This window comes from Ciconia boyciana, chromosome 15 (assembly GCF_034638445.1).
Source record: "Ciconia boyciana chromosome 15, ASM3463844v1, whole genome shotgun sequence".
In the NCBI taxonomy this organism is placed as follows: Eukaryota; Metazoa; Chordata; class Aves; order Ciconiiformes; family Ciconiidae; genus Ciconia; species Ciconia boyciana.
This window is the reverse complement of record NC_132948.1, coordinates 11,623,024-11,637,143: the sequence shown is the minus strand read 5'-3', so window position 1 is coordinate 11,637,143 and position 14,120 is coordinate 11,623,024. Positions and strand designations below refer to the sequence as shown.

Sequence of the window (14,120 nt, the reverse complement as noted above, 5' to 3'; positions counted from 1 at the left end):
AGTAATTTGGGATCTTAACTTACATACCTAAGTTAGAGTCTGAATCTGGGTGAACGGGATGGATTTCCAAGAAGTGCTGACCACTTAAGAGAAGGTACAGGCCCATCTACTCTTTGAAAAATAAGTCTATAGAGGTTAAATTAATTTCACTTATACTTACGATGCTATAATATCAACATCTATGTACAAATAAGTTGTTGCTTCCACCATGCTCAAAGATACAGACAACACTTTCAGTTGAAACCCAGAGAGCAAATCACCTCACTCTAAAGCAGACATCTACATTTGGTCAGATGAATCGCCCTCCTGAACACGAGAGACCATTAACTGGATCACCACAACAATAACTGGAGCAATGATATTGACACTCCAAAGTCAAGCGAGTTTTAAGCTCCAACCATCGGTAAGAACTAAACCATCCAAATTCTGTAGTCTACTAATGAAAATACTGTGCTTTCTTTCCACCACCCTCCTTTCATATACTCAGCTATATCAGGTGGAAAGAACACTAACATTCAAGAGTACTCAACATTAGATGAAGACAGAAAGCACTACACAAACTATTATTCGATACAGCCATAGATGAAATGAACAATTGCTATGCTGACAAAACTTCGGACAAAACTTCCACCAAAACATCTGAGCTTCTCTCTCTGCCTCTGGAAACTCTGTGCAGGGCTACTGCAAGACACAGGGCAGAATAACTGAAAATTCTGGTTACATATGATTATGTTAGTTTTCACCCTCAAAGAAATAAGTAACCAAGGATAGATGTATTTAAAATGCCTCTACTCATAACAGCCAAATAATCTGGATTAAATATACTTTAAATTATTCGAACACTTGGACTCAGATGAATTGTTTTAAACATCCTCTCATGAAAGATGCTGAAATATAATTCTTTGAACTGCACCTATCACTTATAAACATAGACTAATTAGCAGAAAAAGAGAGAGATTTCAAAAAATCACTTCAACCTTGACAGGGTCTAGCAGTGCCAAATTATATCTGGCATCCTGAACTAGCTCCCCTCTTCCAGCAAAGAAATATTTACATGCTGTAAAAGAAGAATTCATACAAACTATTCTTTGCCTGTGAATAGCACTACAAATGTCCTCTTCGTCAAATCTGTTTCCCTTCATAAGAAGGGAAATTGCATGGTAAAATGAGGTAGACTGAAGACACTTTACCAAACAACCATGAATTATTAGATATACACAAAGCAATATATATGTGGGTTGATATCTTGATGAATGGCAAGACTCCCACTGAAATAAGTAGAACTAGGATTTCATTTGCAATACATAGGGCATGACAGAGTGCCCACAGAGCAGAATTTGCTTCATTACAAAAGAGCTAGAACTTGATCAGCTAACAACTTATGCCAGTGTCTTGGCAGTTATTCATGTACAGGTTCTAACAGTAAAATCCAATTTTTAATTTCAGAAAAGTCCACAGTCATAAAATAATGACCTACAGAAAGTCAAGAGAAACTAATAAGCACCGGTGACCCAAGGCTTCAATTTGACATACTCTTATTAAATGATAAATGAAGAGAGTAGGTGCAAGAGCCACAAAGTACAGAAAAGGTCAGAACATTCCTAAAGTTTAAGTGGGCTCGGACCACTGTTAGTTTGATTCAATATACAAAGTTGAGATCTCCATTTCAGGGTCTAGGTCACGATCCAAAATTTTATAGGCACTCAGAATGGTAGATACAACTCCAACTTCACACATCGGTGCTACTGACAAAAGTGGATCCTTTTCCTCCCCCCAAATAAAACAAAAACAAATCAATAAGTACTCTTCAAATAAACTATTTACATTTTGTGACTTTCCTGAATATTGCCTAAAGACATGATTTTTACCTCAAACCAGTTCTGACATTACTGCACTACATGATCGTGTTTAAATGTCATCTGATGATTCATATTAAAGTGCCACAGTTTCATCACTACAGCTAATTTAATTCTAAATGAATTTTCAAAATCAAGACAAAAGTTCAGTGGAAGCCTGAAGCTTTGAGGACTTGTGAAGCTTTAAGCCTGAAATACAGTGATATCCAACTTTAATCTGTGAAATAGCCAAGGCAACACCATGAATCTATGGTTCTTTGAATAACTGTGTAATGTAATAAAGTAAGACCTTGCAGATTGTCATTGCACTATAGGTGTTTCCAGACCAGCATGTGTCTTAAGACCAGTCAGCACCCTCCTTTCATCTCCAGACTGCTTGTGACACTCCAAAGGAAAAGAGAGAATATAGTAATTCCATTGTCACACACAATTGGAAAAATTCCTTCTACTAGTTTGCTAACATTCCAAAGCACAACACATTAGTCATATTTTCATATTGATTCCATAAACTAATGAGCACCTCCAGTGAATTGCCGAGTACCATCATGTGATACTGATCTTGTATCAGAGTGGTTTTTTCCCTGGGTAAAAATGAAACAGTAATAATTAATTCACATTACTATCTAATAAGTTGCAGATATTATTGTAAAAAGAACTTGCAATTTTACACCAAAGAAGAAAATATTTTTCTACTCACATTATGATAACAAAAAGGTAATCAAGTGCTAGTCACTCCCATTTTACAGATGAACAAATTAAATCTGAGAGGTTACCTAAGCATTCACATTTGCATATGCAGCTGGAGAGAGAATTAAAGAAAACAGGGAACCCTACTTACAATTTCTTGCTCTTTCCATTAAAAAAATCCTTTTTCTCACTGAGATGGAATGACAAGGGGGCATGCTAAACAAATATATGGGAAGAGAGTTTCCTATTTCTGACTTCTTTTAAGAGATTTCTTTCTGAAATTTTCCATGGGATGATTACAAACAACAGAAGCACAAAGGCATTTAAAACAGGATGAGCTCAATAGCATCTCTCATAAGAGATAGTCTTTTTGAACACCTATAAAAGATGGAAAATATAACGATTACTCACTCTGCCAAATAAAACAATTTTTTTTTTTTTAACAGTAAGCTTTGTCATCTAAAAGACTAAGACTCGAAGATACACAAAAGAGACATACCAGGTCAGACACAAGAGACCCAGTCAAGAATAATCACACACTCATGTAATGTCACATCAGCTTCTCCAAGAGGCACAGGCTTTACACTGACGTTAGGCATGTGCAGCTCCCTTTGGCTATTCGTGCCAAAGCGTGTCATGTAGAAATTCACTGAACAAGCATTTTGTAGCACAGATGCTGTCTCCAGAAAATGTGAAGCCTTTTCTAGTTGTGCTACCCATACTCGGTATGACTCAAGTCCAAATCCCAAATTACAGAGAAGCATCTTTTTCATCTAAACAAGTCAATACTGCACACCTGGAGCTGTGAAATACATCATCAAGTTTCAGAGTACCCACCAGAAGAGCAAAGCAGATAAGAAAGAAATCCTAAATTAAACTCATCATTAGAAATGTGGAAACGTGAGGAATGACAGCCTAAAGTTACTAGGAAGTATGGCAAAAGTGTAATACAAATTGTTCTTCTACAAGTTTTTACATAAATCTGTTGCAAAACTGAAACCCTCATGAGTTTTCAGGCTAATACTATTCACAAGCAGGTATCCACCCTCACTAAGGGGTAGCCAAATTCAATCTCCCTCTTCCCTGATGTTCTGATCAGCGAAAATTAACAGGTACTGAGAAGTCAATACTATATTACCTTCTCCACAGTATTTATTTATTGTATTTGCTACTCTTTATTTCATGCCAGCAGAGTGATAAGTCATTTGATTCTACAGAGCAGAGACAAACATTCTGGCTCTTTCTACAGAGATATGAAATTAAAAAGAAAAGAACACCACATCAAGTTGTGCAAAAATTAATCAGGTTTAAAAGAATAAAGATGGATAAGGTGTAATTACTTTCTCCACCAGCACATACACACCACCAACCAAGCAAACGCTGGAGATGAGTGTATGTAACAAACATGCTGTAACAGCCCAGTAAATACAGGCCACTGATCAGTTAGGTTTCACTGTCTCAACCTGTGGCATTGTACAATGATTGTCAGGGTAATTCAGCTGCAGACAACAAGAATTAAAATGATTAATTAAATCAGAAAACAGTTGGGCCTAAGTCCATACCCACTCATGGCAACAGGAAGGTTCTACCTGGTTACAATGGGCGTTGGAGCGGGAGACATGACAGTAGGCCTGCACCCCACCTGTCAAGCTCTTTCTCCTTCCTATACAGCACATCACTACTCCAAGAATGCATTCGGCATCCCAGGCTCTGACAAAAAAACCCAACATAGCCTAGCAGCTGTGTACTTCCACACCCATTTTGTTGAAGCCTGAATCCTTTTTTCCATTAACACGACTGAAATCTGTATATGCTCCCCAATATATTTCTGCTCATTTTGTCACTCCAGTTCTAGTCCCAGCTTCCCAAGATGTTCCCTTACACAACTGCCATCTTTACCCAGTGTTTCTCGCCCAAGGTTCTTGTCTTTCTGCAAACTCTCATCCTCACTTTTTCCTTTACACCAACTTCCCTAGTCACTCTTCCCCCAATTAGTCTTCTTCCTCCTTACCCAGAAAGCCTGACTCTCCCTCCCACCTGTCCCCAAACTGATTCTTGTCCTTGCCAATGTTCAGACCACACTTTTCCTGCACCATTCCCCTTCTGCCCATTTCACTCCCCACCTTAAGCTCCAGCTTTGTCCTTTCTTTATTCCAATTAGGCAGTTTCCTCTTCCAGCAATCTCCCCTGCAGCTAGGGAAGGGGATGGAGCACAAAGAGCACAAGGATGGTCACTGTCCCTAACCCACAGCTCTTATGCTTTGCCCAGGTCAGACTTCTGCAGTGAAGATCTGTAATTGCAAGGAAAGTAGAGCTCACCCTGACATGGCATATGCCCAGTGCATAGCAATTTTCATAGAATTTAGCTATAAGAACACATCAACTCTTTCCTTCTCATAAGCAAATTCATTCTTTCAAACGTTGCTAACTTAACATTCCATCAAATCAATCTCACAAGTCTCCTCCTGGCAAGTTTCATCAGGGTATCAGTGCTTCTCAAAGAAGAGGTCAGCAACTATTTTTTTGAACAAAGGAAAATTCACAGTTTCCCCCCCCACCTCCACTAGCTCTGTTCTTGTAAACCACTGAGCTCTTGGCTGAAGTTTTGGAAAAGAAAAAAAACATATTCAATCTGAGGCAGATGCTTGGCATGGAATATTTTAGCTGAAATAGTTAATGGTTGGGGAATTTATAAGAAACTAAAACCAAACTCTTTTAATGGCAATTCTAATACGAAGCAGTGCTACCAGTCCTGTTTGTAATAACAGTGCAAGAAAGTTGGGGGCTTGGGCTTTTTTTGTTGGGGGGCAGAGATGGCATACATTTGGTTCGGTTTGAACTCAGGAAAATAGTTTTGTCTTAAGCATCAAAAAGTGCATTCTACCTGAATGAGGAAATGGCAATACATTAGTGTAAGCCCCACTTTTATTTGTTCAAAATGATACAGAACCAGCAAAATGAGAAAACACACCCAGTACAGAAATCAAAGCTGCGTAGTTTACCAAGTGCCTCTCATGTTCTCTAACCTCTCAGTGTTTAATATCCTGCATTGGATATATAATGTAAGCAACTCCCATAACAATCTTTTTTTACTGTAGTGTCCTACGAACAAATTAAAGCCATACCACTGCAAGTGCTAGGCTGCAGCACCACACTTGTTTAAGCTGTCCCTCCCCTACTTGGGCCCATCCTCTTTTTTGCTTATACAAGCAGTAAATTGATCCCAAGGTGATACAAACTTACCCTTTATAAAAAAAAAGTATTTTATGTGCTTTATCTCCCTGAAGCAGCTGACAGAGGAATTGGAGGCAGCCAGAGTTGGCACAAAAAGAAGGTTGCTCAGTTTGGGAGAGGGCAGAAACCTGGCAGCATCAGTTTACATTGGCTCAAGACGGTAAGGAACTGCACCCTCAGGCAATACAACTGGTTAGAAAACGGAATTTCACAAGGACAGAAACTAACATTTTGAAGTTCTTTCATTCTCAATCAGAAGAAAAAAAATTAAATTGTTACATAAAGTGAAAATGCTTTTCAAAAGTCATTTGGAATGGCAAAACTTTTCATAGCAGTTACAAAGAGCTGGTTCATTTTTTTAATATCAAAACAATATTATAGAAAAACACTAATTATGTGCTCTATAGAGTATCTATGCTATTATCAGTTTGTATTTGACTACATTTACTAGAAGTCAAAATAATTTTATGTGAAATCGTTAACTTCACAAAAAATATTAAATTATCTAAGTAAACTTTAGATGCAAGCACAATTTTAAAAGTAAATTGTTTTGTAAATCATATCAGTTTCAAAAATATTTTCAAATTAAGAACTGCTCAGTTGAAAATTTTTATCAAGCAGAAAAATACAGCAATTACATAAGTAATACAACATTAGATGTATTGGTGGATATATTTCAACATCTATACTCTGTGATTGCATGTTGCAGTTAATGAGCAGAATCTAGTGGACCAGCCCCTCTGTTGCAGCAGTATCATGGGATATCAGCTTACCTCTTATTTACTTCAGATTTCCTCTTCACGCACAGAGAAACTGACTTTTAGATGTGCTCAGGAGACCCTTAAGGATTTGTTCCATCCAAAAGCATAAACTTTTTTTAAAGTCTTTTTTCATAATTAAGCAAGCTTCCTCCCCTTTACATTCTTATTTAACTTCAAAGTTTTCATATAAACGTCAAATTCCTAACTACTGTTTTGGGGCTTAGTGTTTGCTTCATATTATTGAAAAGGGCAATTCATTTACAGTCTCCCCTTGCAGCAGGTTTGTGTTTCCTGATCTTAAAGGGGAACATACAACTAAAAGCACCAAACACACAAATTCTGGTAGCAACAGACATGAAATGTATTTATGATAAAAATATTAAAAATTTCACACGGTCCTTCTACAAAATTGTAGAAATTTTATAACAATTGTAGAAGACAATGGAAAATATTATAGGAGAAGAAACAATTAACAAAACAGGCGTTTGACCTCACACATGACACTTCTAACAGTAGCGGATGGCAAAATCAGATTAAATTCTTACTGCAGTAAATAATAAGTGTCCACTTAAGGAGACTTGTCTAGCTCTTTACATCTGTCAAGCTGCTAAAACTGCACAGTTGTAAGAGAACGCTTTTGATAATGACAGTGGAACTACGACTAGTATGATCTGTGTTATTCAAGCAAAAGAAGTGCCAGAAAAGGTTCTCTCCCAGCACAAAGTTACTCACCCAAGATGTTAGTGATGCAATAGTAAGACATTAGCACATTTCTTAAGTGTAGTGGCAAAGAACCACTTAGGCAAAATGTACTTCCCTAAAGAAAAGTTCACCTAATTGACCAGTGCTACAAAGATGCCTGTAATTTTAGTGATGGGGATGACACTTTGTTTATGGAATTCAAGCTCAACAGATTAATATGCTTTAGAATAGCAAAGAAAATAGAAGAGTAGACTCACTGGGTCATTTCACTAGATACAGTTGAAAAGAAAAATGGTGACCTGAGGCTGTGTATTGACCCAAAAAATGTGAACAAATAGATTCCATTTGCTAACTAAAACAGACACAGGCACTACTGGACTGAAATTATTTCCAAAGCTAGATGCATCCGCAGGCTTTTACCAGATACCTCTAAGTGAGGAGACTGCAGAAGCTATGAACTTTCAATGCACCATTTGTCCGTCCCTGTTTCAAAAGGGTCACATCTGTCACTAGAGCCTGAGCCAGTCCACAGAACACAAAACAGTACAACTGCTTGAAGAGCTGAACACTGTGAAACTGTTTTGCTAGGGTACTGAGTCTGTAAGGAAGACTGAATAAAATATAAAGGACTCAGGCCTGTAAGAGCAAGTCAGGACAAGAGTTTGAACTAGACAAAAGCAAGTTTTCTGGCCAGAAAGTTATTGCATATCACTATGAAGGACTGAGCACTCAAATTTCAGCCAAACAGCTTAAGTTAACACCTTAGAGCATCACAAATATTACCTGTATTTGTATCACTGTAGTGTTTAGATACTAAGCAAATAAAAAGGTCCCACTGGACAAAGTGGCCAAACCAGGATCAAGTCCTTCACCAGTGAAATGACAATCACAGTAGATGAGAGACAGGGAGAGAAAGAAGGAAATAACTGATGAAAGCAGCAAGACAGTGATATTCTTGACAGTAGAGGCAAGGTCTGACTCCTGCTACACAGCTTTCCTTTTACTAAATCCTCTTGCCTCTTTAGTATCAAATCTACCTAGTATACATTAAATGTCTCCTTCAAACTGATGGACAAGTATTATTTTAAGTCACCCACAATATGTGTTGGCTTTCTCTTGCATCCTCAGTTTAGCTTTTAACATCCATATTAGATGTTTTCAATTACTATCTTTACACACTTAAGTTCTCTCAACTTGTTGCCATTTTACTTTTACATCTTTTATCATAATATGCTTTTTGTCTCTCTCAAAATAGCTAGGACACATCTTGTGGAGCCTGCCAGATGTCAACTACTGCCAAAAAGCTCAGTGTGGCAGCACAAACTGGCATGCAGCATATGAGTAAACCAAAGGGTTTACCAAAGCCTTGAAGAAAATTGGGATTCAGCACAACAAATCTCTGACACCTCTTCAATGGCATGATAGTACTCTAAAGATTTCAAACTTTCATTTACTTATTTGTCTCTTGACTAACTGCCTTAAATAGGTGTGACCCTAACCACAGTTACGAACAACAGCTCAGATTTCCTACAGAGGGGCATTACCTTGAAAACTCTACCCAGGAAAGTTTGGATACCAACACTTCCAGCAAATTTACCATTATTCATAGAGTTTCTAGCTATTCCTTACAAGCCACCTTTCCAGTAGTGCTGAACTACTGCTTTGCCAGGAGAGTTAAAAAAAAAAAAACCACACGCAGAACTAAATCCCAATTCTCAATAAAATCCCCATCCCTTCATCTCAATGAACGTAGTTTTTTCAATACTTACTAATATTTAGCTATTTAAGAAAACATAATGGTGTGCTGTTTATTCCTTCATCTCATACACATACTTAGTTCCCCAATTCAAGAGCCAGACATGTATTTATGCATTAGAAAAGCGATTACAGGTATGACATTTTATATCATGCAGTCATGCGTTTAGAAGCATGCTTGAACAGACATTTATAATATAACTGCTGGGTATTTTACTAGGTAAGTACAGCATCTAATAAACTTTAAGATCTACTACCAAATATGAAAACAAAGTAAATTAGAATAGCACTATCTCCATTTTGAAAGTGTTATATCCAAAAGAGAGATTAGCCACTTATAAAACTCCATGCAGTTATAATTTAACATAATGCAAATCCCTGCTGTGTTCTTTGCTAGCACTAACACGATGAAATTAAGAAAAAGAAAATTTAGGAAGTTTTCCATAACACTAGGGTATGCCATGCTATTGAACTTTCAAAATAAGATAAAAAACCTCACTGCTTGAATAATTTAAAATCGGAATGAAACAATGTTCAAAATAAAGAGCCTCTATCAGTTTCCGTATCAGTGTAACTAAAACAAGGACATATCACATGATTGTGGTATAAAGAAGAGCAGAACCAAAGCAGGTGCTACACCAACCTATGGATGCACAACTGTGTTTGTATTTGTGTTCAAACACTGCTTAAGTACCTAAAATTCTGGTAACTCCATGTACCTGTAATATCTGCTCATGTTCAATACTTCCTTGCATATATGTACTTCTTGTGCAAACAAATCAATCCTCTAGCTGTGCATCCTTAAACTCTTTTTTAGGACTTACTAGATTCTGTATTTCCAGTTTCTGTGATCCTTGTTTTAGTTCACAGCTAATATGAAACTGAGGATTCCCAGTTATCTATGCATTATACAATAAAGTAAACCTGTACGCTTGTGTTCTCATTTATGCTTGGATTCAAAAAAAACAATTAAAAATAAAAAACCTTACTTCAAGCTCATGAATACCTCCTATTGGCTGTAAAGAGGCTTAAGCACATGCATTAGTACTTTGCTGAAAAGAGGTCATTTCCTGAAAGGAATATATATACACACTCGGGATTTACTTATGTAAATATGATTTCACACACATACTCTCCACCTAGGGAACAGGCATCCAATAATTGGTATGTAAAACATGTGCTTGTACCTGAATGCAAGGCCACTTTTGCACGCTGACTTTTTATACATCCTGGTCTGACTAGAGGCATGGCTTAAATTAAATGCCAAGCTTCTTTCTTGAGATTGAATGAATTAACATTATTAGCCAGATAATAACCACAGCATAATGGCACACTCAAGCCTAAGGCAACATTTCAGGAGAATTTTCTTAGAAATTCAGGCCTGATGGGAGATGCTAATGAGTTTAGAGAAGTAAATATAGCTCTTTAAATGGCAAATGACAACTTGTCTATAATAGTAAGTTTCTCAGCACATTTACAAACGTTTTCGCTCGCGAGCTATAAAGTGACTTTCATTTAGTTGGACTTTAGCTCTCAAGAACAATCGCTATCCTAACATGGGAACAAAAAGAGTGCAAATACACAAGGGAAGCGCAAATGAAATGCTTGTTAAGGCCTCACAAGGAAACCATACAAACACCTTATTTAGTAAGTTTAATTAACCGGCTCTTTTCTAAATCATACTATATGCCCAGCAATGCTGAGAGGCAAATTCCCTGCTCAGCAGCTCTGCTTTTTTTCCCTGAAGGAAGGTAATATTTTCTCTTTTATTCTCAAAGAGCACAGCCCAGAAACCCCCAGCAGCTGCTGCTAGCAGCGGCTAGCTATGGCACCACTACTGACTTTTTTACAGCATGGCTGAGTCAATGCTGACCCAGGTTCCAGCAGAGAGAAGCAGCTTAACGAGGTTGGGTTGTTTATAACCTCTCACTGTAGCACTTTCTCCCACCCTTAAGATGGAGCATAACCTATGTATTTCTCTTATAAAAATATTTTCAGATAGAAAATTCCCATATATCAGTGCCTAACTCAATATATTAAGTCTAATGCAAACGCTTATTGGAGAAGATGCGTTTGTGACTGTCAAAGCTGCATGGCAGAAGAGACATGCTGCCCGAAAAAAATGCCAGACTCTTTACAAGTCTTAATCTCATGCTGTCTCTGAAGGTGAGCATAAGGCTAATATAATTGTCACCTCCAGGCTGCAGCAATCAAAACAGAAACCCATATTTTCAATTCTTCACATCAGCACTTTCAGAGCATGTCAAGTCACTGGGATGTCCATTAATTTTAATGTACTATATTAAAATGACCAGCATTAAGAGGCCATGCAATTTTCTGCCAAGCACTTTGTTTCCCCTACTGATCAGGGTGGGAAAAGTCCCTTTATGAATTGCTACTGATTCTGCCCTTTACTTCACTCTTGAGATACTTCTGTATATCTCACGGCTGCCTCTACAATCTACTACCCTGGGAGAGAGGCTGGAAGGACTGGACCAAACTAAACAGTGAAGAGTCTTTCATTAGTAATCTTCTTATGTCAGTCAAACAGCAACACTAATACCAACCAGGATAAAAGGCAAAATCATTTTTTTTTATCCCTAGGAATGGCAACAACAGCAGGAATTGCAGAGAGCTTAACAAGTTTCCATCCCCCCCAATGGGGGAGAAGGATATGTTTTTAGAAAATGTCCACAACTATCATGGTCTGAGCAAGAAAACAAGGAGTGTTGAGACATGGCAGTCACCTACCATTCTGCACAGAAATCCCTGTTTGGATCATGCACGATTTGCATTCCTGAATCACTTTAGAGAAGATTTGCCTTTGTCAAAGGGGCTCTGTGATCACAGAAGTTCAGCGATGAGAAAAAAAAGCAGATCATTCAAATGACCTCTCTCCTAAGACAAACCTGTTCCTCAGCTGTCCCTTTAATCAAGATAACAAGTATCTTGTCCAGTCCAGGTAATAGGGCTTCTATCCAGTCTCTAGAGCGACCACTGCACAACTCCAATATAATTTAAAGGATGCTATTCCTAAACACTGTCATTGTACTCCTAGTGCCTTTTATAGCTTTCACCGCTCCGTATATTCCATTCCAAGCTGGGACGGGGTCACCCTCTCCCACAGAAGGGATCCCTTTAACACAGCGCAATAATTAAGATGCATTTGTAAATATCATCATCATTGAGGCAGAAAAAAAAGAAACTTTCCCTGTTTCTCATTTTAGTCAAATGCAAGCTTGCAAGGTTTCCTACCATTCAAATAAACAAGGGGGAGGGGGGGGGGGCAGAATTTTAAAACAGCAGCGAGAGATAGAAGCAGGATTTAAAGGAAAAGAAGAGGCAAGGGGAAAAGAAGGAGGAAGGAGTAATTTAGTCCACAAGCCGCTACGGTGGAAAACAAGGCGCTTGCTTAGGAAGGAGTTCAAGTCGCTGCCTGAGTGGCTGCAAACCAGCCCAGCGCAGCCTGTACGCGATCAACTGGTGACTCCACTCGCTCCAACAGAGAGCACCAGCCGGCTCCCCCCCTCCGCAGCCCCGCCAGCGACAAGTGCCTCCCCGCTTACCTCCGCAGAGCAGGGCTCCGAGGAGCAGGCTGACAGCCGGGCAGCGGGGCCCGCCGCCCCGGGCAGCCCCCGCCATGCCGAGGAGACGGGGACACGTCCCGGGTGCGGCTCCGGGGGCTCCGCCGACGCCGCTAGCTCTCCCCGCCCGCCGCCCGCTGCGGGCGCGCCATCGCCGAGCTTCGCACGCACACCTCGCTCCGGAGCGCCCTCAGCCCCGCGGCGGGCTCCTGCCCATGCCGGCTCCGCTCCTTCTCCTCAGCCCCGCACGCCCGCGCCTTCCCTCTCCCCTCCGCGCCCTGCCCTAGCGCCGGCGGGGGCGGGCCGGGGGGGCAGCGCCCATGGCGGGCTGAGGCTGACGGGCGCCCCGGCACCGCCGCGCTCCCCGGGCAAAACTTTTCAAGGGGCGAGCGAAGGGCGGGGAGGGTCCCGGAGCCGGCGGGGCTGGCTCGTCCCCCGCTGAACCCGAGCGCCCTCCGCTGCGGCTCCAGCCGGCTCCGCTTCCCGTGCCTTTATCTCGGGGCCGCCGGCAGACGCGCGCACACACACTTTTCCCTCAGAGGAGGGAGGGAGGGGGAAGGGAGGGGGGACCGCCGAGCTCGAGCCGGCGGCCGTTGGCGCTCGCGGCGGGGAGGGGGGCGGGGGGAGCCCTACCTACGGCCGCCCTCAGCGGGGGGCGGGAGGCGCTGAGGGGAAGGAGACCCTGGGGCAGCGGCTGAGGGGAGGGCGGCCCGGCCCGGCCCAGCCCCGAGGCGGGGAGCAGGACCCGGTGTCGGTCCCCTGGTGCCGACCCCCGCTCGGGAGGAGGCTGACGAGGTGAGACGCCCGCTCAGAGCGCCGGGGCTGCGAGGGGAGGAAGGAGTTTTGCAAAGCCGGCGTGACAGGAGAGAGGGGAGTCCTGCCTCGGGGTGCGAGCTGGCCAGGTTGGGGGCCGAGGGCGGAGATGAGGAGAGGGGCACGGGAAGGAAGGGACCGCGGGCGCAGCTGGCCCTGGGGAGTAGAGAAATTCCCCTCCGACATGAGGGACCACCACTGACCTCACCGCCCCATTTCTGCGCCCCTGCTGTCTTAAGTCCTGCGGTAAAGCAACATATATTAAAAATAGAAAACCAAAAGAAAAGAGCCTTACCAAAACAGGAGTCTTTATTGTGCACATACGCTTCCCTCCAGAGAGAGGGAAGCCCACTGCAAGCCCCCAAACGAAGAGAACAGCTTGACCCACCTGTATTTCACCCAGCTGTAGCCTGTCATTGCCTCCTCATCCTCTTGTTTTTTCTTTTCCTTCTGCACACTTCTTCAGTTCTGTCTTCTAAACATAATTCACAGGCCATGTTTTTATTCCTATTCATTTACTTAGATGTTTTCACTCAGGTCTCCTGAATAACTTCAGCTGGCATCTCTTCCTCCTTCTTGTGGCAAAAAATGTAATTTTTTGTGGCCCAACAGTAAACATACTTTTAATAATCTTCACTACAGCTGTAGCATATAGCAAGCAAGGTGCCATTTAGTAAGAATTGAGTATTTGAAGTATTTTAGTGTAATAACTATTGAGTACAGAAATC

The 14,120-nt window shown here is 41.1% G+C and overlaps 1 protein-coding gene across 1 annotated transcript in view; it reads right to left on the bottom strand.

Annotated features, from left to right (window-relative positions):
• The window catches only part of TMEM132C (transmembrane protein 132C), a 227,112-nt gene extending 214,016 nt beyond the window's left edge, over positions 1 to 13,096 (bottom strand). The window contains exon 1 of the mRNA XM_072880304.1: positions 12,562 to 13,096. Coding sequence (XP_072736405.1) covers positions 12,562 to 12,637 — 76 coding nt within the window. The 5' untranslated portion in view covers positions 12,638 to 13,096. The remainder of the gene's footprint in view (positions 1 to 12,561) is intronic.
• Between the last annotated feature and the right edge of the window lie 1,024 nt (positions 13,097 to 14,120).